This window comes from Scardinius erythrophthalmus (assembly GCF_964197995.2).
Source record: "Scardinius erythrophthalmus genome assembly, chromosome: 13".
NCBI classification, from domain to species: domain Eukaryota; kingdom Metazoa; phylum Chordata; class Actinopteri; order Cypriniformes; family Leuciscidae; genus Scardinius; species Scardinius erythrophthalmus.
In genome coordinates, this window is record NC_138233.1 from 14437156 (window position 1) to 14459372 (window position 22217).

Below are 22217 nucleotides of genomic sequence, written 5' to 3' on the forward strand. Positions count from 1 at the left end.
TAAAACCGATACACAGACGATGTGAAATAAAGAAAGAAATATGTTCCCTTTATTGCAGCTTTGTTGTTATCGTGGTTTTGTTGTCTCTTTTGTAATATTATAGACATTTTGTAGCTTTATTTACTCACATTTGCAGTGTAATTTCACATTATTTGGAAAATGCATCTTGCAACTGCAACAAGAGGGGGCTCCCACTGAGATTTGATTTAATGGAAGGGGCGTTTCCTCCGAGGAGGCAAGGGAGACATTTAGAAATTTGAATGAGAAAATTATCCATAATACAAAAATAAAGCAATGCATATATTACAAAATGTGATGTATAAATCACTTGTTTTTCTAAAGTAACACTGTCCAGCAGCGGCACTTAGCAGGCAAAGTTACATCAGGACACTCTTGCCTCCCCTGAGCCCAGTGAGTTTTAACAGACCCCCTATAAAGCGTGGGGTGGGTTTGATGGGGATCAGTTGAGAATGAATGGGGAAAGTCAGGTGAGAGGATCGTAATGCCTCCATCGCGCTGTGATTGGATTTGATTGGTTCGTGGGATAAATCCCGCCTCTTGTTTTCGTGCAAATCGGTCTGAATGAACAAAATGATGTCCTTAATGGGAAGTTAAAAAGTAGCCAAAGTAAACAACTCTGCCACTTATAACCGCTTTATGCCACGTCAAAATCAAACCTGAAATGGTCTGAAAACAATCAGCTTGGTGAAATTAAAGGTAGGCTACATCTTCGTGTCTGTGACAGGTTACCTTGCTTGATGACTAATGAAAATAACTTGATTATTAAAAAGTACAGTTGAACATCAGTTCACAAATAAAATATATTGTTTAAATTGTTACTGCCTTTAATTATTATTTTGGAATACATGAAAAAATGCTTAGCCTAAATAAAACTTTGATGATATTTATAATTGGTTTTGATAAAAAGAGCATTAGTATAGTTAATGAATACAAAATAGAATTGTATTTGGTTTCTCTTTTTTTAATGTAATGTGTATTTAACCAGGAACATGTGACAACATTAAGTGTAACCGGGACTTGAATTTACATTTGATTTATATTTAAAAAAGAAACTGTGAGGACTTGGCCTCCTTATTTCAGGATACCACTGCAGGCCACTGAACTTTACCTGCTATGTGTAAACCCCAGTGCCAATTAAAACAATGCTGTTATTTATTTATAATTAACAAAGGGGGGTGGGAGGGCAATTACTCACTAATTGTCCAATTTTGTCCCTGTGCATTTAAGAGTGCATTATCTTGGCGTTTCGACTGTGCTGTAAAATCAGAGAGCATGCATGGTCTTATAGGGAGTGAAACCAAGGAGAAAACTTTGTAAATTACATGGGCATGTGGTAAAAAAATGCTGGGTTGTTTCAACAACCAGCATTTTCTAAAGTGTAATTGCTTATCTTTCAGAAACGGAGAGGCGTTAAAGAATTCAAACACTAAATTAAAGAAAATGCCTTGACTGAGTGTCTGTCTTTGGCAGTTCTTCACTGTTCCTTCATTCTGGTCTACCAAGCAAATTATGCAATGCCGTCAGTGCCACAATACGTTCAGTAGGGGTGTAAAGACATCCTCACGTCACGATTCGATACATATCACGATACTGAATTCACGATGCGATGTTATTGCGATACTCCAAGACATGATAAAAGGTTAACAAAAATGTACTGTTGATTAAAATGCTAAATTTGACACTACATTGTGGGTGTAAATGAATATTCGACTGATAACCCAATGCACAATGGTGAAACCAGAATAAAATGATTCTGAAGCTGGAAATACAGAATTATTTTAGACGAATATGCTCTATCCCTGCATTTAAAATAATGTAGCCACTTTTTACTGGTAACAGAAGACATTTGGCATTATCAGGACACAAATATTCCCCCACTGCATTATTAAATATTATATTCAACATTATGTAGTAGTTTAATGTAGTATTGACACTAAAACTGTAATAACTTGATTTTATTCTCACAGTAATTTTTATTTTAGGTGCACACAATAAATATTGTCACTCACTATCCACGATACGTTGCATTTTTGTATTGTGACACGATATATTGTTACACCCCTACTTCACACACATTTATTTATTTTTTTACAACCTGGATAAAAAAGTACAACTACAGCCCTTGTCAACTCTTATTTCACACAGAAAAGCCAAAATAACACAAGTCAACAGAAATTCACGAGAAAGCTTAATGAGGAACTGTCATGTGATTTTAATTAAAAAGTGCATCAAGCTTTATGCACCCATTTTGCCTGAAGCAAATGTAATGAAGATAATATATTGAGATGTTTGCATATTAACCACAATGTCTCTGAAAAATACATAATATCTGAATATTTTGATGTCAACTGATATTTTCACTTATTGATTCATCCCGCCAGATAGATAGATAAATAGATAGATAGATAGATAGATAGATAGATAGATAGATAGATAGATAGATCTGTAGGGGCGTAATCCGGGCAATTTGTCGGCCTGTCTGTTTTGTGTTACTCTCACGAGAGCAGAAGGTTCACAAGTGGTTCCATAGTGTAGTGGTTATCACGTCTGCTTTACACGCAGAAGGTCCTGGGTTCGAGCCCCAGTGGAACCAAGCATTTTTCGTGTTACAGGATGCAGAAATTTGCCCCTCTGAGTTTGAACGACGTCGCGATACTTCTATAAGCACAGCGTAGTGTTTCCTGGTCAACTGGGGTTCCGAACAACAACATAGGCTGCAAATTCCAGGCTGTTTGAATAAGGCCGATGGAACTCAAGAGTGCTATAAACAAATACATAAATAATATTCGTATAATTTGGTGGAAAATGAATCAAATCGCAACGCCATCAGCTCAACTGTAAATAAAATCCTTTGGTAATGACGGCGGCAGGCAACATACTAGCGGCGTGCTAGCGTGAAGTGAAGAAGAATAGTGTTTGTGCGACCCCTACTGTTAACTTTAATGATGACCCAGCATCACACATTTGTGCTTGATTGCCTTTCCTACACATTCAGCCACCAATTAAAGTAGACTTTAATTAATGCAACTTGGCCCAGTGCTACACTTATAACTGAGCTTATAGGGCATAGTGCTAGCAAGCAATGCCATTATCATAGATTGTAATTAAAAACACAAACTGATAAAATATAGGCTAAGATGCTTTTTATTATTGTAGGCTACAAGGAAAACCAGGAAATCTTTAAGCATGTTTAAAATTGTTTAGAAGTGAACATAAATAGCCTTGCTAAATTTTTATACTTAGCTCTAAAATATGTTATCTGCTGAAAATCTCTAATGACCACTGGGGGGAAATGGCTGAAAAAAAAAAAAAATCATGGAAATTCATTGGTGGCGATGATTGTTTAATTCTGAATGCACAGGCAAATGAACATTCACTTACATTCATATAAATACATGTTTATTTTATTAGTTGCCTATTAGTAATGACATAAAATGAACATGAAGCTAATACTGAATATTTGTAATGCCGAAATTGAGTTTGTTCAAATGACCTTGAATATGTAACAATTTCCAGACCAATCAAATTGCAACTAACAAAAAGCTTAAGGATTTCTGGCAAGTGAGGCCTGTCTTATTTTAGACCTATTTTAGGCCCAAAATAAGCTGAAGTAAACAATCTAATACATATAGATATCACTTCTGGAAAGAGGTTACTCTAATCCACATTTGTAAGCATTACTGTTGTCATAAATTTATATATAATATCAAATTTCCACTCTCTATAATGATGAGCAAAATAAACGCTGAACAATAGACAATTTCTGCCTTTCATTTATAGTTTATAGAAGAGAGAGGGCATAAGATTGTCTTCACTGAATAGATTTACTGAAATATAGTTAAATGTAGCTTATCATGTCATTGCAATTTCTTGATTTAATGTCAGTGTTGGAGCTGTCCAAGGTTCTGAAGGAACATATTACATGATTTACAGTAAATAATAAACAAAACAACATGCTCTTGATTAATTGATATTTTATAAGATGAAAGAAATAAAAAAAACAGCTGATTCTACTGACTAACTATACTGTGTGAACTCACACAAAACACAAGACCCTCAAATGCTGTTTGATGCTTACACTCGAATGCCTAATTTTACAGAATTGCAAGAACAATTCAAAATCTTTCTATGATCGCATGTAGTGTGATTCTTTTTTCATTTCACAAACAATATTTAACGGAGAGTTTTGACTAGTTCAGATTTATTTAATGTTGGTTTCTTTAAAAAAAAAAAAGCAAAATAATATAGATTCTTTATTCCAGTGCCTCTCTGGATACATGCCATGGTTCACAGGGGGCCTCAGTAACCATTGAAAGGGAAAGGGAAAGTTCAACCATGTTCAATCATGTACTCATCCTCATGTTGTTTCAAACCCATTTGCCTGACTTCTTTTGTGGAACACAAAAGGAGACGTTTTGAAATTTGTTTTGAATTTCTGCTATTTCATTACACTGAAAGTAGGAACCAAGGGCTGTCAGGCTGCAAAAAGGATACAAAAGTATTATAAAAAGCATTATAAAGAGACGACTCATGCACTATATTCCAAGTCTTCTAAAACTGTACAAATCAAGAACCGACAACATTTAGAAAAATCGATAACTATTTAGTTCCTTAATATTTTAATTTATAGCTTATTTGTAGTAGTTATTTGTAGTTTTATAAGGCCTATATATTGTACTGCAGCTTTGCAGACAAAAGAAAAAGAAAAAGAAAAAGAAAAAGAAAAAGAAAAAGAAAAAGAAAAAGAAAAAGAAAAAGAAAAAGAAAAACAACCCCTTAAGCTAAAGGCTTGAGAAAAATCTCCCTAAGATAATTTAGGTTGATACACATGCACTCTTGAGCTCTCACTGTGACAATTTGTTTAATTTGCTGTCAAAACAATTGTCTGTGGAAAACATTTGTACTGGGCCATTCTATGGTGTTTCTCACACTGAAGAGATAAGCATATTATTCATGTAGTGTTTTCTTTAAAAGGTCTTGGTGTTCTGCATCCGATGAACCTGTGGCACCAAGAATCGGCTGTTTCATATTTTGTTTTCATTAACTAAAAATGTAACAATTCTTTAACAGGTAAAAAAATAAAATAATTAAATCTCAAAATGTAGGTAATATTAGAGGACCCACACCCATAGAGGGACATCTCAATTTCTATTTTAAGAAAGAAAAAAAAAATCGGATCAATTTAATTCATGTTAGTGTGGGCTAAATTCCATAAACATAAACCCCAACCAGCCACATTAATATTATATATTCTATAAAAAAAAATGATTGTGAGCTTTACAAAGTATTTTATTTGAATTATAATTTTGTATATAATTTTGTTGTGTAGGGAAAGAAAAACACGCTTTCTCGGACTCTTATTTTGAAATATCAATGTACCGTTTGTGTAGCGCCATCTATATTTTCCCCACACGGTTTCCGGCTTCTCATCGGTCTATTCTGATGCTTTGGTCGTGTTTACTGCGACTTTATCATTGAACATGGCGAATTTAGCACTTGCCGCCGCAGCAGCCGCAGCAGCCGCCAGGGATCCCGCCGTGGACCGCTCGCTGCGTTCGGTTTTCGGTATGTGCGAAGAGATTGGATTAGTTTGTTTCTTGTATGTACCATTCTGTTTCATTAGCCGCTAAGCTAAACCTCACTAACCTACAACCTGCCTTAAATTATGTACCACTTTATCTGACTGTTTGCTAGACTCCTACATTTTTACTAGAATTAATATTTTTTGCATACATGTTCACATACTCATCATTAGTTGTAAAACTACTGCAGATTTCATACTCATTCTCTGATAAGTTTTGCACTGGACGTAATGATTCAATGGTGTAACTTAAGTGATAAAACAAATTGATGAGCTCCTAAACAGATTCTGCAACAGTACATCAGTGTGCATGTGCAACATGATTTCTTATTTCCATATTTGTTTGTTTTTTGGTAACAGTGGGAAACATCCCATATGAGGCCACAGAGGAGCAACTGAAAGACATCTTCTCAGAGGTTGGACTTGTCGTCAGTTTTAGGTATGCACGTCACGATATTGCTTGAAACAACGATATGCTTTGGTTACTTTGAGGAAACCTGGTGCTGATCTAGAATTTAAAAAACATCTTGCAGGTTGGTGTATGACAGAGAAACAGGTAAGCCAAAGGGATATGGCTTTTGTGAGTACCAGGATCAGGAGACGGCGCTCAGTGCCATGCGCAACCTGAACGGCAGAGAGTTCAGTGGCAGAGCCCTCCGCGTCGACAATGCTGCTAGTGAGAAGAATAAAGAGGAGCTCAAAAGTAAGTTTCAGTACTTTTTAAATGTAATATTCCACCCAAACAGAGTTTGAAATTTTGATTTATGAATCTTGAGTAATAAAAATGGCTGTTTTGTTTGATCTGCATGCTTGTTTCCTCAGGTTTGGGTACTGGTGCCCCTATTATCGAGTCCCCTTATGGAGACGGCTGCACAACAGAAGAAGCCCCAGAGTCCATCAGCCGGGCAGTAGCCAGCCTGCCCCCTGAGCAGATGTTTGAGCTTATGAAACAGATGAAGGTGACTTTTGGAAAGTGGCCTGTTGAATTCAAAGGGCTCATATGATGCTATTTTAAAAGATCATTATGTTGTTTTTTGTGTAATAGAATAGGTTAACATGCTTTAATGTCTGTCTGAGACATGCTGATTTCTCCAAAGCCCCTCATTACTAAAAGTTCATAGTGCTTTGATTGGCCAGCAGACCCAGTGCGTTGTGATTGGCCAAACACCTCAGGCATGTGTCGGAAATGTAATGTCACCATAATCCCAAGCTTCAGCTTCCAAGGCGTTAAGCAATTGTAAACACGCAGTTAAAGGAGAACTCCGGTCATTTTTAAAAAAAATTTTGTAAAATTGGAGTGCTGTCAGTACAGAGAAAAATGACAAAAATCGGTGTTGCCTACACCGTGTTATCCTCTTTTTAAAATTTGCACCCTGTTGACTTCAATGGGGCAAGTTTTAAACCTGCTTTTATCCTCTTAACATCCTTGATGTGTCATTACAAGTGCCCAGCCATTGTGAGTGATTCCTTCAGAGTGAACACGGGTGAATCTGACTGCAGTAGATGTGAAAGATATGAATAAAAGTGACGTTAATTCAGCCAGCGCACATCTGTATTTACATCCTGTTTTCGGTCGAAGTCCACAGTAGTCGATTGTCGAGTTCATGCGCATAGGTTTAGTACCCATGATCACGCACGTGAACTCGACAATCGACTACTGTGGACTTCGACCGAAAACAGGAAGAAAATACAGGTATGTGCGCTGGCTGAAATAACATCATTTTTATTCATGCAGACGATCAACCCAATCGATCAAAACAACTTTGCATGCATGACTTGAGCAGAACGTTTCACAGTGGTAAGTAGTATATTTGAAAGTTGTATATAGCCGGCGTTGTACTGTCCCAGGTTCAGGAAGCTGTCCTCTGTAAAATGCTCTCCACAAAAACACTACAGTTTACTGAAGCGTCGCCTTATTTTTTTTATTATTATTTTTTTTACATATGCCATTGGGTGGTCATTATGCTAATATTTCACATTGTGACGTAGACGTTTAAGGAAGTAATATCTGTACTTCGATCGAGGCGTTTTGGATCCGTTAGATCCCTTTGTGGGAGACCAAAAACTTTGCGGATCATATTCATGCACAAACGGATACATTACACACTAAAGGAAAACATTAAAAGTGATATTTCAGATCAAATGGGTCTAAAAATAGCTGGAGAAAGCAAGTTACTTAAATGAATAGTTCACCCAAGAATGAATCATTTACTCATGCTATTCTAACCTTATTAGACTTTTGTTCATCTTCAAAACACAAATATTTTTAATGAAGTCTGAGAGATCCATTCCAGCAAAACTTTGACGTTTCAGAAAGTTCATAAAGACATCAATAAATATTGATCAACACAGATTAAAAAAAATATTTATTTTTCTGTGAATAAAAGCCTAAAATAAATCTTTTTATCATAAAAATCTAATGTTTCTTTTCGGAAGAGTTGGATTAGATCGGATTAGATTTGATTAACTTTACCGTGTTTTTATCATCTTTTTGAAGTGTGAAATTTATGGACTTCCAATGACTCGGGTTATATTAAAAATATCTTCATTTCATTTTTTTAATTTTTTTTGGGTGAACTAACCCTTTATCTGCTATTTATTTTGTATTTAATTTTATTGTTCCAAGTCATTTGATTTAAAATGAATTGTTGAAGTGATTGTTAGAATTCTGATCCTGTTTTTTGCTTGTACAGCTCTGTGTGCAGAACAGTCCCCAGGAGGCCAGGAACATGCTCTTGCAGAACCCTCAGCTAGCTTATGCCTTGCTGCAGGCTCAGGTGGTCATGAGGATTGTGGATCCTGAAATCGCTCTGGTAAGATCATTAAAGTGAAGTGCTACATAGAAGAATGGAAAGTGTCTTAGTACATGGATTGGACAGACTTGGGAATGTCTTAATAACCTTCTTAAATAAGCGCTTTTATAAATATCAAGGATTTTGAAAGTGTTTTTAACCAAATGTTTAGTATGTGGCATTTTAAACAATGTAAGATAGTCAATAGAAAAATCATCTTTTACAGAAAATGCTTCATCGTCCGGCTGTGGTTCAGCCCATAAACCCGAGCCCTCAGCCTGGGCCGGTGCCGGTACCTAACCAGCCCCTCCCTCAGCCCAATGTCCCTGTCTCACAGCCACAACCAATGGTCAGTATTACATCTTTCATCGCTTTCTGAACACTTGTATCACGAGATGCATTAAATCATAGTGCTTGTCTGTTATGATACACTACCATTCAAAGTTTGGGGGTTTTAATGCTTTAAAAAAAAGGTTATTATGCTCAAGGTTGCATTTTAATCAAAAGTAAATATAGTAATATTGTGCAATATTTTGAATGTTAAAAATGTCAATACTGTCAAATACATCCCTGCTGAATAAAAGTCTTGCTGGCCCCAACTTTTGAAACTTTTTAACCTTTTTGTGCTTTTACATGGACAATCTTTCACTGATTATGCTTAGTATGCCAACGATGTACATGTTATAACAATTTAAAGCTGCAGTCCGTAACTTTTGGCACTCTAGTGGTTAACAAACAGAAATGCATGTGTCTTGTGGAAGAACATTGCAGCCGGAGCTACTTCTCTCTGTTTATGTCTATGATGAGTCATGCAGGTACTGGGCTACTCCGCAGCGGTTCGACTACGACCCGAATCAGTCTAAAATTGTCCGAATATAGACACTTATTATAGGTGTACCTTAGTGATCCAGGATAAGACAAAAGCACGGTTTGGAAAATGGATTCATGATGTACTCATTATATATCATTTCTGTACATTTTGAACACACAAAAAAGTTAAGAACTGCAGCTTTAAATAAAACCCAATAAATGCACTTGGATATTTTCCTCCTGAAACTCAGTTTTGCTTGGCATGTACTTTGTATGCGAGAAGTAGAAAGTCTTACTGTTATTTTGATGTAAAGACTGAAACCATTTCAAAATCTCAAGTTAGTGTTTTTATTCCATTCTTATTTAAATTGTATATTCATAATGACCTGATAGTCATTATGGCATTTGTTTTAAGTAGAACAAATGGCATTTGTTCTACTTAAAAAAATAATTTTCTTCTTCATTGTCAGATATGCTCTGTAGTCTTTCAGTGAATGAAAAAAGCTCATGGTTGATATTTGAAAAAGTTTCAGTTGGGTTCATGGACAGTTAAGTTGTTCTCTTCATTCATGGCACTAATGAGTAATTTTCTATTGATCCTGTGACTCACAGCCAGGTATGCATGTGAACGGAGCCCCTCAAATGATGCAGCCTCCACAGATGGGGGGTGGAGTACCTGGACCAATGCCAGGACAGGGACCCATGGGACCAGCTGGTAAGCCCAGTTGTCCTTGCAGTACTTTGGCGCTTGTGTATCTGTGTGCATCGATAACAGTTTACCTCTGCTCCCTCCCTCTACAGGTGGGATGCAGCCTCAGATAGGGATCCCTCCAGGAGGCCCTGTGCCCATGGATAGGGGACCAGGTACTCATTTTAGGCATTACCAGTGCATAACTCATTTAGGATATTATAAGTCATAGTGAGAAAATTATCACATCGCTACATGATTTCTTTGCACCTCCTGAACACCATTACCAAACCTGTCCACAAGAAAGCAGTATTGGGCAAGCTTTCATGTAGATATTTCATTTTCATTCTCATCTCTTCAAGGTGAAGTGTGTGATTTCTACGTTGTTGGTGTCACCTAATGGAGCCACAAAAACAGTTTGATCAAAAATTCAGTTTTCAATTTGTCAGAAAGTCCTGTACCAAACTCTCAACATTTGGTTGAGTCAGTGTTGAGTCTTAAATATTTTAATTTGGAAAAATTGGGAAATTACACACTTCACCTTCATAATCACCATTTTAGGATGATTGCCATCAGCCGATGACTGTGCATGATAGGCAGAAGTGGAATTTCCCGCTTATGTTAGATCCAAAATTAAAGCCTATATACTTTAAAATATTTTTCGTAAATTAAAAAAAGTGTTTAATTTGTTATATATGTAGCCTCTAAGTGCCATCTGAAATTTTCTTCTAGAATGATCATTTTTATCAAGCTCATATATTTAAGTTCAGTCATTTCACTTAAATGACAATGAAAATGACCTATTAATTGTCACTTAAAGGGGTGGTTCAGGATTTTCAACATCGGACCTCATTTTCAAGTGAGCCTGTTTGTCATTCATCAGTGGAGACAGTTTTCAAAAAAATTCATCCAGTCCTTACTTTTGGATAGTTCGCTGGTGCTAGGCTAGCGCGAGTCAACGGTAGATGCGTTAGCCTGACATTAAAAACAGTTTTACCCACTCCACAGTACACCAAAAGCAAATAAATTATATAACGCCAGACTATCGATGTAAATGTCTGTTGAGAGAATAATGTTAGAATTCAAACTACACTTGCGTCTCAATGATCGCATTACATTTACAGGAACTAGTTTCTCAGCAGTGGCGGAATTTTACTTTGCTCCAGTTAGTACTGCGCCGAAAAGTAAACACAGAAAAGAAGCGCACTACAGTCGGGACGTCTAGCTAGCTAGTAGTAGTCTCGGTTGCCTAGGTAACTTAATATCACTCCGCCGCTGCTGTAGACTGCTAATAAACACAGGGAACAAAGTATAACTATTGCAATGCGATGAAAGGGTAGTTTGATTTCTAACATTATTCTCTCAACAGACATTTATATCGGTAGTCTGGCGTTATAATTGATTTGCTTTTGGTGTACTGTGGAGTGGGTAAAACAGTTATTAATGGCAGGCTAACGCATCTACCGTTGCCTCGCGCTAGCCTAGCACCAGCGAACTATCCAAAAGTAAGGACTGGATGAATTTTTTTGAAAACGGTCTCCACTGATGAATGACAAACAGGCTCACTTGAAAATGAGGTCCGATGTTGAAAATCCTGAACCACCCCTTTAAGTGAAATTACTGAACTTAAAGGTGCATTGCGCAAGTCTCTGAGTTTTTGCAGAACTATGCCCCCTCTGGCGGCAAGCGAAACTGCAACCAGAAGTGTGCACGCTCACGGACAAAAGTTTTCTTTTTTTTATCTTACGTGGAGTTTGCGTTGGTGTTTGAAATGAACTACAAGCCGGTCTCTTAGAATCCATCTTCTACGGAGAATGGCGGCGAATACACAAACCTGCCAGACATAGCCAGGTGAGCGTCCGTGAATGCGCATGACGTCACGCCCAGTCTAAAATTCCGGCCCGAATCCCTCTTATTTATTTTACTTTACAGGATTATAGAGACAATCGCAGAGATCATAGAAGGGCTCATTCAGCCCATCAGGCAATTGTTTAAGCATGTATGGATTAGAAAACGGGTATTTTTAACATGAAAAGTTGCTTAATGCACCTTTAAATATACAAGCTTGATAAAAATGATCATTCTAGAAGAAAATTTCAGATGGCACTTAGAGGCTTTTGCATCTGAACTCTTCATATATATATATATATATATATATATATATGTATGTATGTTTATTTACATATTCATTATATTTATACATACATTATATACAATACATATATATTTATTTATTTATTATTATTATATATTATTTTCTTTTATTATTTTTTTGTGTGTATGCTACCGTAAAAAAATCTGGGGGTCAGTAATTCTTTTATATATATATATATATATATATATATATATAATATATATATATATATATTTATTTATTTACGTTTATTTGTCAAGGATGCATTAAATGAATAAAAACTGTAAAAAAAAAAAAAAAATACACAAAAATATTAAGCAGCACAACCATTTTTAAATGTGTTTAATGAGAAGAAATGTTTCTTGATCACCAAATCAGTGACACTGAATACTGGAGTAATGGCTGCTGAAAATTCACAGGAATAAGTTGCATTTTAAAATATAAAATATTACTGTATTTTTGGTCAAATAGATGCATCGTTGGTGAAAAAAAAAAAAAAAAATACTGACCTCAAATTTATTCAAGACATCGATCTTGATTTCTTGATATTTATACAGTATCTGCATTAGCCAATTAAAAACCCATATCGACCCCTACTTTAACCCATGTCCATAAACATCAGTACAAGCATCCCTGGGTAATATCAGTAAGTGCTACTGTGCGCTGTCTCAGTTCTTTCTCCTGTTCTCTTCACTTAATGCTGACCCAGGAACCCTTCAGGACTCTTCTGTGGGAGCAGCTGGGCAGGCTGCTATCGAGCGGCCTCAAGGTATTATGGGTATAACTCTGGTCTGCTCAAAACAGGGCTGTCAAGGCTGTCACCAGCTCATTATCTTACCCCTATGTGCACCTTTTGGAGTCCACTCCTTCTCTCGGCATAACCCTCAACACCACGTCTGAATTGACAGCAGTATGTGAACTTTGTGGCAGTTTGCAATTAATAAAGTGCAACTTCCAATCATGTCAAAGAGAGAGAATGACTCAAAAACATTGTAAAAAGCATTAATTGTTGATTAAAACATTTTCATAAATAGTGTTGAAACATAGGTGTGCCTTGCTTTGTCTCTGAAACAAAAGTGCTTGACGCATTGTAAACAGTTTTGAATTTTTAGTGTCCGAATCCAAAACCTGAACAATGAAGTCTTGTTGCCTAATGGAATGTGCCAGTGTAGCAGAATAGAGATGAATATTGATGTTTTTTACATTCGAAAGATGTTGAAACCCTCTGTTATCAAAGTCACTGTGACAGGTGAAACAGTATCCTTTTGTTTGTGAAATAGAACCTTTTTTGTTTCCTTTAGTTTAATTTCCTTGACACTTGAGGAAATGCCCTGGTGTATCATAACGGTGTCATACCTTGGAAATTTGTGCTTGACAATACAACATTATTCTTTTGTTTGTTTTTTTTTGCATAAAAAGACGTGTCCATGTTTTGAAATGTTTGTGTAATGCACTTTGTCACTAGTTTCTTTCATCATTTTGATTCTGTAGACAGTTCTCTTTTAGAGTCTTGTCATAGTTACAAAGCATGTACTTTTCTTTAAATCATAATTGTTCTTTCTTTTCAGTGCCAATAGTAGACCCACGTGCCCCAATGCGAGGGGCCCCGCAAGTCCCTCCAGGGATCCCACCCAGAGGCCTTCTTGGTGATGGTCCGAACGACCCGCGAGGTGGATCTTTGGTCAATGTTACTGGAGACGTAGTGGAGCCAGGGTAATGCCTACTAAAAACTGTTGCGGTGACATTTAGAATAGATGCAGATCACAGGTCATTCGGTTTGTTAGCTTAATTTATTCCCCCTTTATGCATTTGCTATTAACCCTGTAAAGTCTGAAAAATGAAATAATAGACAGGTAAATAAAATATAATGGAAAAAATATTTATAATTTGAAGTCATTGTTTATAGAACCTTACAATTATTAATTTGGGGTTAAGGTTTTTGAAAGTAGTCTTAAAGGAGAACTCCGGTCAATTTTAACATTGAGCTCATTTTTTTGTACATTTGGAGTGCTGTCAATACAGAGAACAACGACAAAAATCGGTGTTGCCTACATCGAGTTATTCTATTTTTAAAATTTGCACCCTGTTGACTTAAACAGGGCAAGCACTAAACCTGCTTTTAGCCTCTTAACATCCTTGATGTGTCATTACAAGTGCACAGAAAATGTGAGTGATTCCTTCTGAGTGAACACGAGTGGATCTGACTGCAGTAGATGTAAAAGATATGTATAAAAATGATGTTATTTAAGCCAGCGCAAATACCTGTTTACATCCTGTTTTTCGGTTGAAGTCCAAAGTAGTCGATTGCCGAGTTCACGCGCATAGGTTTAGTTACCTATGATCACGCGCGTCAACTCGGCAATCGATTACTTTGGACTTCAACCGAAAAACAGGATGTAAACAGGTATTTGCGCTGGCTTAAATAACATCATTTTTATACATATCTTTCACATCTACTGCAGTCAGATTGACTCGCGTTCACTCTGAAGGAATCACTCACATGACCTGTGCACTTGTAATGACACATCAAGGATGTTAAGAGGCTAAAAGCAGGTTTAGTACTTGCCCTATTGAAGTCAACAGGGTGCAAATTTTAAAAATAGAATAACTCGGTGTAGGCAACACCGATTTTTGTCGTTGTTCTTTGTATTGACAGCACTCCAAATGTACAATAAAATGAGCTCAATGTTAAAATTGACCGGAGTTCTCCTTTAAGGTCACCAAGGCTGCATTTACATACAGTAAAAACAGTTATATAGTGAAATGTTACAATTTAAAGTAATATGTTTTCTAAAATGTGAAACATTTTTAGCACCAATTACTCCAGTCTTCAGTGTCTCATGGTCCTTCAGAAATCATTCTATTGTGCTGATTTGGTGCTTTCTTCTTATAAATGTTAAAAACGGTTGTGCCGCTTAATATTTTTGTGGAAATTGTGATGCATTTTGTTTGAGTATTCTTTGAATAGACAGTTCAAAAGAACCACATTTATTTGAAATGGAAGTCTTTTGTAACATTAATGTTTTTACGGTCTCTTTTGATCAATAGAATGCGTCCTTGCTTTCTTTAAAAAAAAAAAACCTGAGCCTAAACTATTGAATGGTAGTGTACATCAGACTTTTATGCCAATTTATTGACCACTAAATCTTTTTTATTGCGTTTTCAGTCTGTTAAGTTAATAACGAAAGCTTATTATTTTGCTTATTGTTCGCGTACAGGCGTGGTTACATTGGAGGCCCTCCGCAACATCAGGGGCCGCCCATGCACATGGCTCCCCCAGACATGCGAGGCCCTCATGACATGAGAGGAGGACCCATGATGGGAGAACCTAGAGGCCCTATGATGGACCAGCGTGGTCCACCCATGGAGGCAAGAGGTACCTGAAGATGTGGTTTCACTTCATTTGTTGATTTGGTTTGTATATCTGTAATACTGGTTTTGCTCCTTACTAAAAGAAAACTCTGATTGAAGGATTTCTCTTACAAATAAGATTTTTAGACATTTTCTTAATTCCTCAAGGTCGTGATCCAAGAGCTGTTGATGCTCGGGGTCCGATATCTGGCCAGAGGGTTCCTGTTGCTGGTGGAATGCAGGGTCCTCCCCCCCACGGCATGGGACAAAGTGCACCTCCAGCAGTGAGACCAGTAAGATTTCCACACTCCTATAGTTTGCCTTTTCTCAAACGTTTTAATACTTAAAATTTAATCATAGCCTTGTGAGGGACCCCCTTCCTAAAATATAAAGGCAGCTATGTGTTCAAGTCAAAAGAACCTGTTTGTTGTACTAAACGTGATTATTTTTGAAAATTTCTTGAAATTATTAAAAATGAACTGGAAAATATTTTCTGTGTATTAGGTTATAAGCTTTTTTTCCCATTAAGTAAATTATTAGAGAAACATTGTATTGAGTTCATATGACTTTTAACTATACATATAAATATATATAGTTTTACAGCAGCTTTACAGAAAATAGTACTATACACAATTATTAAGAAAACCAAAGTTTTTTTTATCAAATGTACACTTCCATTCAAAAGTTTGGGGTGTCGTATGTTCACCAATGCTGCATTTATTTGATGAGAGATACAGTGTAAAACTCTAATGTTGTGAAATATTATTACAATTCAAAATGACTTTTTAATTCTGTCTGTCTTTTAACAGGGTCCTACGACAGATGTGTCATCACAAGACCACGAGAAGGTGGGTCATTTTATTTTTTTCACACCCTTTTCAGATCTGCATCACTGCATCCTTAAGTGTTTCACTGACCAGATTTTCCAGAATTACTTGTTGACATGTTTATTTAAAAGTTCACAGGTTAACCACACTTCAATTTTAATCTTTCATTATGTAACAAGGTTTCTGTCACGTAGATGCTAATCTATGTGCTGTGTTTCCACATTCCCAGGCTGCCTTGATTATGCAGGTCTTGCAGCTGACCCCAGAACAGATCGCCATGTTGCCACCAGAACAGAGACAGAGTATCCTGATCCTGAAGGAGCAGATTCAGAAGACAGCAGGCGCCCCCTGAAGACTCCTCATGTGATGAGCGCTTTTGTTTCGTTCTCATCTGTCCTAAAACAGCTTATTATGATAATTACAGGCTCTGTGACAAAGTGGAACATGTTTTTTTTTTTGTTATGTAACAGAATGAGACATGGTTAATTTGGGTAAGTGCAAGTGCGAAAATCTGACTCTACAACTCATGTGATTACAGGAACATGCGCATCCTGTCGGACAACCCATCACCAAGAGTTCTACATCTGTAACTTCATTGTTGTTTTTGTTTTCTAGTGATATTTTCTTATTTTAAGTGAAATCAGTTGTTTATTGATAGTAGTGGTTCACAATTTACTGCTAATGAAAAAAATAAAGAACTGGATTTTGAAATAAACAACTGGAAATTATTTTTTTTATAAAAACAATTTAGAATAAAGAATATATAATATTTATAATGTACAAGATTTAAAAAAAAAAAAAAACTCTTGTATGATTACACAACCAGTGACTAACCAAATGTGATGTACGATCAGATAATGTGTTTCTTCACTTTCATAAGGAGCAAAAATTTCCAAAAGCTACCTTTTCAGTAGCTTCTTGCCATGCTAATTTTAGAGCTGTGCACGTATTTAAACAAGGAGACATTTATAAACACAATACATTCTGGTGTAGGTCTTATTTCCCTAATTCTTGGTGATTCATTTCTAACCAGGAACTTGAAGAGCCAAACCTTGAAAAAAAATAAATACAATGAGTGGACTTTTGACCCAGACATGGAATTAGTCCCTTCCAGCAAGTTGTTCACTTTCCAGCAGGAAGTTTTTCTCGTAGTGTCACAGTACTGGAGAATCACTTAGATGGAAAGATTTGATAAATGACAAATCATGATACTGCTGAAGAACACAATCCCTAGTGCACAAGTCTTCCAAGAGAATTATGTTTCCTGTAAAATATTTCCTCAGAAGTTCTCTTTGTTGAAGTAAAACTTGGTTCTCCGTGGATCCACGTCCGAATACTTGGCACATTTCTTCTCCAAGACCTCCGCTAAGGCTTGTGGGCCACACAAGAATGTTCCAACCACAGACCTGTTGATATTTAAAATAAAATGTTAGTGTTGGGATATTTTATGAGCGTCATATGTAGGAAGCAATAACACGATGAAGATTTTTAAAACGTACGACTGGTTCTCTTGCCGAACTTGCTCAAATTCTTTATCCCAGTTCGGTCGGCCATAATGAGTCTTCTGCTTTAAGCCGGTGATGATATCTGTATCCTTATCGAAATGCACCATTGCATGGTCTGCCTGTAAACGCAAGATTAGATGTTCTGTGACATGCACACATTACTCATATTTCAATTAAGGTCATCGTACTTTTCATATCCCAGGAGATTTTTTTTATTTGAACATACATGACTCTGGTCCCATCCGGTGAGATAGAGCTTATATGTGAGGAAGTCCCTCATTCCTCGTTCCTCCATTTCTTTCTCAAGGACTTGTAGGAGATCTGCAAACCACTCAAAGGCATGTGTCTCCCTACAGAGCCAGTAGAAGTAAATCTAAACACAAAAGTCAGAAATGGTAAGAAACTGAGTTTAAAGGAATGCCGGACTTTGTTATCTAGGGCATAAAGACTTTAGTAATATAACAGCAACAACAGGAGTTATTGTACTTGACCTTTGGACTAACTTCCTTATTTAAGTCCCAAATGTTCTTACCCTCTTTGTTCGTAGTTTGGGGTTGGAGTCTTTAAACTTGTACCAGATGGACTTCAGGATAGAGGCAAATGGGGTCACTCCAATCCCAGCACCCACTAGCATGCTGACCTCGTAATGAAATACATCCTCGCTCGCGGTTCCAAACGGACCGTCCACACCCATCCTGACACAAAAATAAAAGATCCATACATTATTCTTGATATTTTGTTTTCACACTTCACCAAGAAATCAAAATGGACAATTCTTAATTTATGGAATAGTCAGTGTTTATTATAAATGATTTATTTATCCATGCACATCATATTTTTTTGGAAATCTGTGTGCCCTCATAATTGTTGATCAAAATAACTTCCCCCGCCCCCGCCCCACATTCTTACTTGTTTCACTCAGACATACAATGGGGAAGAAAAGGCTATCGCAACTTCTGTTTCATTCATATTTTAAAGTTGAAATTAAACTGCAATTTTAAGATTGCATGAATATGTTGTGCCCAGAGAATAAGTAAAATGGCAAAGAGTACATACTTAGGTCCTTGCCCACCCTCTGGTAGGTTTTCGACCATTTTGATGAGCCTTTCAGTCCAGTCTCCAACTGAGCGGATGTGCACACTAAAGAAGTCTTCCTCTGGGGCTGATGTCATGGTGAATGGGTGCCACTCCAGCTGAGAGATGGCTGGGCAATTGAGGAACACATACTGGCCGACTTCCATCTTGAATCCAGACTTAACCAGCTGTAGTTCCAACACCTTGGATGGGCGGATTACAATCTAGTATACAAGCATGAATACAGTTTCTGATTACAGAGCAATCGTGATGGGGTTCAGATCTATTATACATGAATGAAATTACTGTGAAAATGAAAATGACCATTTAAGTGAAATTACTGAACTTAAATATACGAGCTTGATAAAAATGATCATTCTAGAAGAAAATTTCAGATGGCACTTAGAGGCTTTTGCATCTGAACTCTTCATATATATAGATCAGAACTATATATTTATAGTTTTGTCAAAACGTTCATGACAACACACCTTTCTATAACTGACAGGCTGCATGTAGCGAATGAAACGAAGCAGCCGTTCACAAAGGTAAATGATCATCGGTCCAATCACCCACATCCAGGTCTGCAACAGAGGATTCAGCAAATTGAAATCAGCAACCACCAAAAATAAATCTATAATAAGCTTGTGCATTGTAAATTTGGCAACTTTTACCTGAGGAAACCCTCCAGCAAACTGCGGGATTGGACATTGAGGTACTTTCCCCCAGATCTCTGGCTGGTCTTCGCAGAAGGAATTATTGTGAGGCGGATCGGTCTCTTGCTGACTTCGCACAATTCGTCTAGTCATAAACCAAACCACATGTTTACTTGCTGTTAATAATCTACTATAAATCAGTTTTAAAATTGGGCTCAACCAGTAAATAGTCCTTACCCTGCACCGTGGAAAACCAAGCCAGCAAAGAAAATGATGAAGAGGTGATGCGTGTACCAAAAGACCTCAAAGTAGCTCCTGCGAATGACTTCCATAGAGGAAGTGATAATAAGGATGAGGGCAAGAGTTATGATGACACCTGTGAGACCCGCGATAGTGGTGAATACAAAAATCGTTGGAGTCTGGAGAAGAAGGAAACAAGATTAGAGCAGGCATATCACACCTCAGAAAAAAATACAGTATAGAGCTCAGTTGTAATGTACCGTTCATAAGTTTGGGGTTGGTAAGTGTTTTTTAAAAATGTTTTTGAAAGAAGTAAAAAAAAAAACAAGGTTGCATTTATTTGATCAAAAATACATTAAAATTAGTAATATTGTGAAATATTATGTTTTCATATATTTTAAAATGTAATTTATTCCTGTGATGGCAAAGCTGAATTTTCAGCAGCCACATGATCTTTCAGAAATAATTATGATAGGCTGATTCGGTGCTCAATAAACATTACTTTTTATGATCAGCACAGTTAAAACCGGTTTAGCTGCTTAAAATTTAAGCGGAAACATGATGCCCTTTTTCCAGGATTTGATGAATAGAAAGTTAAAAAGAACAGCATTTATTTGAAATAGAAATCTTTTTAAACATTATAAATGTCAACTGTCACTTCTGATCAATTTGATGCATCTTTGCTGAGAAAAAAAATGTATAAATAAAAAAGAAATCTTATTGAACCCCAAATTTTTGAATGGTAGCGTACATCAAAAACCTTAATAAAAGCAACGAAAAGTACAGCAACTCACTGTAGAAGTGGAGCGAATGGGATTAAGGTAAGTAGTATTTAATTCAGAGGAATCGTCAAGCATGGACAGATTCCCGGCGAGAGGCCCATATCGACCATCTAAGCTGTTGCTGTACCACTCCACGTTAAGCAAATGAGCGACAGTGTGAACCGCTGCATTAAAGAAGCATTTCATAAGGTCAAAATCAGATACCATGTCAAAGTAAAAATGTAAAAACATAAAATGTCTGTTACAACAATTCTAATTTTTGTTCATTAAAATAGTTTACTGGCAAATCTGAATTTAAATTGAAAATATGATTAACTTAAATGCAGAACCCCGTCAAGTAAGTTGTTTAATAGAACTTAAAATACAGCATTTTGGACTAAAGCTTCTTTGGACGTTTCTTTTCTGATCTGTCTTTTCACAGTGACATGTGAAAAACCTGACATGTCCTGATGGATAAAACTCTCTTTAGCCAGACACAAACGTGTTAAATACTACAGCCAGCTTCTTACAAAATCAAAACTTGGTCAATGTTTATCCAGATTTGGCCTAGATAGAAGAATAACACTACCTGCAATGCTATAGGGTTATCAGGGGTGAAATACTCAGACTACCACTCAGACTGTGATTGATGTGTTATTTATAATGAGAAAATGTTTGAATATGTATCCTGTTGCATCAGAGCATGAAAAAATAAATAAAAAATGCCAGTGTGAATGTTTTGAATAGCTATGGTGGCACATGTGAGCTCTTTCTTGTAATTCAGGTGAAAGCCTAGCCTACTTTATGCACAACAACTTCCTATTAAGTTTTCAAGGAAAAGTTGTTTACCTGTCATTAGGGCAATCATGTAAGCAACCAATTTGTGGAAAGTCAGGTTTTTGTCCAGTTGTTTCCTCACTGTTCGACCACAGCACTAAAAAAATGGACATGAGGGCAAATACTTAAAGAGGGTCTCATATACTATCTCAAACACAAAGGTACAAGTGTGCGGCAACTCACCATGAAAGAGCCACGGATAAGAGACAGCAGGTTGCGACAAACTGGTAGAAGAATCAGCATGCAGTTGAAGTTGAGTACAGCAGCTGGAGCTCTGGCCCAGGGCAGTGCAGACTAAAAGAAACAGTCCCTTAATACTTTCTCTCTTTTTACTACATAAAAAGATGTTATTAAATAGGCTACACCATTTACTTCCTATAATGCTCTGAAAAATGCTTTTTTTCTGTCAAACCTACCCCTAAAAGTTCACGAGTGTATTCAAATTGTGGACCCTGGTCATAGAATAAGTAGAAGTGGACAAACAGAAAGATGTTGATGGCCATCCACACCGCCTACAAATACAGATCATACATATCTTAAGATAAAAAGAGTTAACTGCATTATCAATTTTTTATACAAATAGCAAGCAAAACAATGCCTAAATACCACGATGAAAGCGCTCAGCCCGTGATTGATTATCCAGTTGACCATCTTTACTCTCTAGCGCTGTATACACGAATGAACAACACTCCTTGCAGATGAGTGCTATTTTACTCACCTGCCCCGTTTAGGACGCCGCCCTCTACAGTCCTCATTGACCAGGAAATAGGCTGTGAAAAAAATTATTTTGTCGCATTGCATGTCTGAAGAAATTCCCGATAGGAAGCTACCTGAACGTGTCTGCGTCTTGGTATCTGACTGGAAACGGTTACATAAAAATAGGCTCGGCCGTTACACAATTTTTTCCACACAAGACAAAAGAAGGTAAAAAAGAAGAAAGAAC

At 36.8% G+C, this 22217-nt stretch overlaps 2 protein-coding genes across 5 annotated transcripts; one reads left to right on the forward strand and one right to left on the reverse strand.

Annotated features, from left to right (window-relative positions):
• Positions 1-5415: 5415 nt before the first annotated feature.
• cstf2 (cleavage stimulation factor, 3' pre-RNA, subunit 2) lies at positions 5416-16922 on the forward strand. Of its 4 annotated transcripts, XM_081383539.1 has the most exons (15): positions 5437-5586; positions 5963-6041; positions 6136-6305; positions 6425-6561; positions 8296-8415; positions 8621-8743; positions 9817-9919; positions 10006-10068; positions 12736-12795; positions 13595-13739; positions 15245-15402; positions 15546-15670; positions 16187-16225; positions 16434-16567; positions 16743-16922. In XM_081383539.1, exons 1-14 carry the CDS (start codon positions 5502-5504, stop codon positions 16554-16556), a joined length of 1530 nt encoding a protein of 509 aa, XP_081239665.1. In that variant the 5' UTR covers positions 5437-5501; the 3' UTR covers positions 16557-16567; positions 16743-16922. The 4 variants fall into 4 exon arrangements, with proteins under 4 accessions (XP_081239666.1, XP_081239665.1, XP_081239664.1 ...); XM_081383540.1 differs by lacking the exon at positions 12736-12795 and having other exon boundaries at positions 5416-5586; XM_081383538.1 differs by having other exon boundaries at positions 16434-16922.
• Positions 16923-16992: 70 nt separating this feature from the next.
• nox1 (NADPH oxidase 1) lies at positions 16993-21925 on the reverse strand (the record flags this gene model as incomplete). Its single annotated transcript, XM_081382091.1, has 13 exons — positions 16993-17610; positions 17704-17828; positions 17936-18082; positions 18242-18404; positions 18766-19007; positions 19272-19364; positions 19455-19581; positions 19674-19855; positions 20471-20622; positions 21287-21371; positions 21458-21568; positions 21691-21786; positions 21881-21925. 13 exons carry the CDS (start codon positions 21923-21925, stop codon positions 17484-17486), a joined length of 1695 nt encoding a protein of 564 aa, XP_081238217.1. The 3' UTR covers positions 16993-17483.
• Positions 21926-22217: the final 292 nt, after the last annotated feature.

Coding starts and splice junctions, on each gene's coding strand:
- cstf2 (XM_081383538.1), top strand. CDS start 5,502: ATGGCGAATTTAGCACTTGCCGCCGCAGCAGCCGCAGCAGCCGCCAGG. Junction 6,042..6,135: donor GGACTTGTCGTCAGTTTTAG/GTATGCACGTCA, acceptor AACATCTTGCAG/GTTGGTGTATGACAGAGAAA. Junction 15,403..15,545: donor TCCACCCATGGAGGCAAGAG/GTACCTGAAGAT, acceptor TAATTCCTCAAG/GTCGTGATCCAAGAGCTGTT.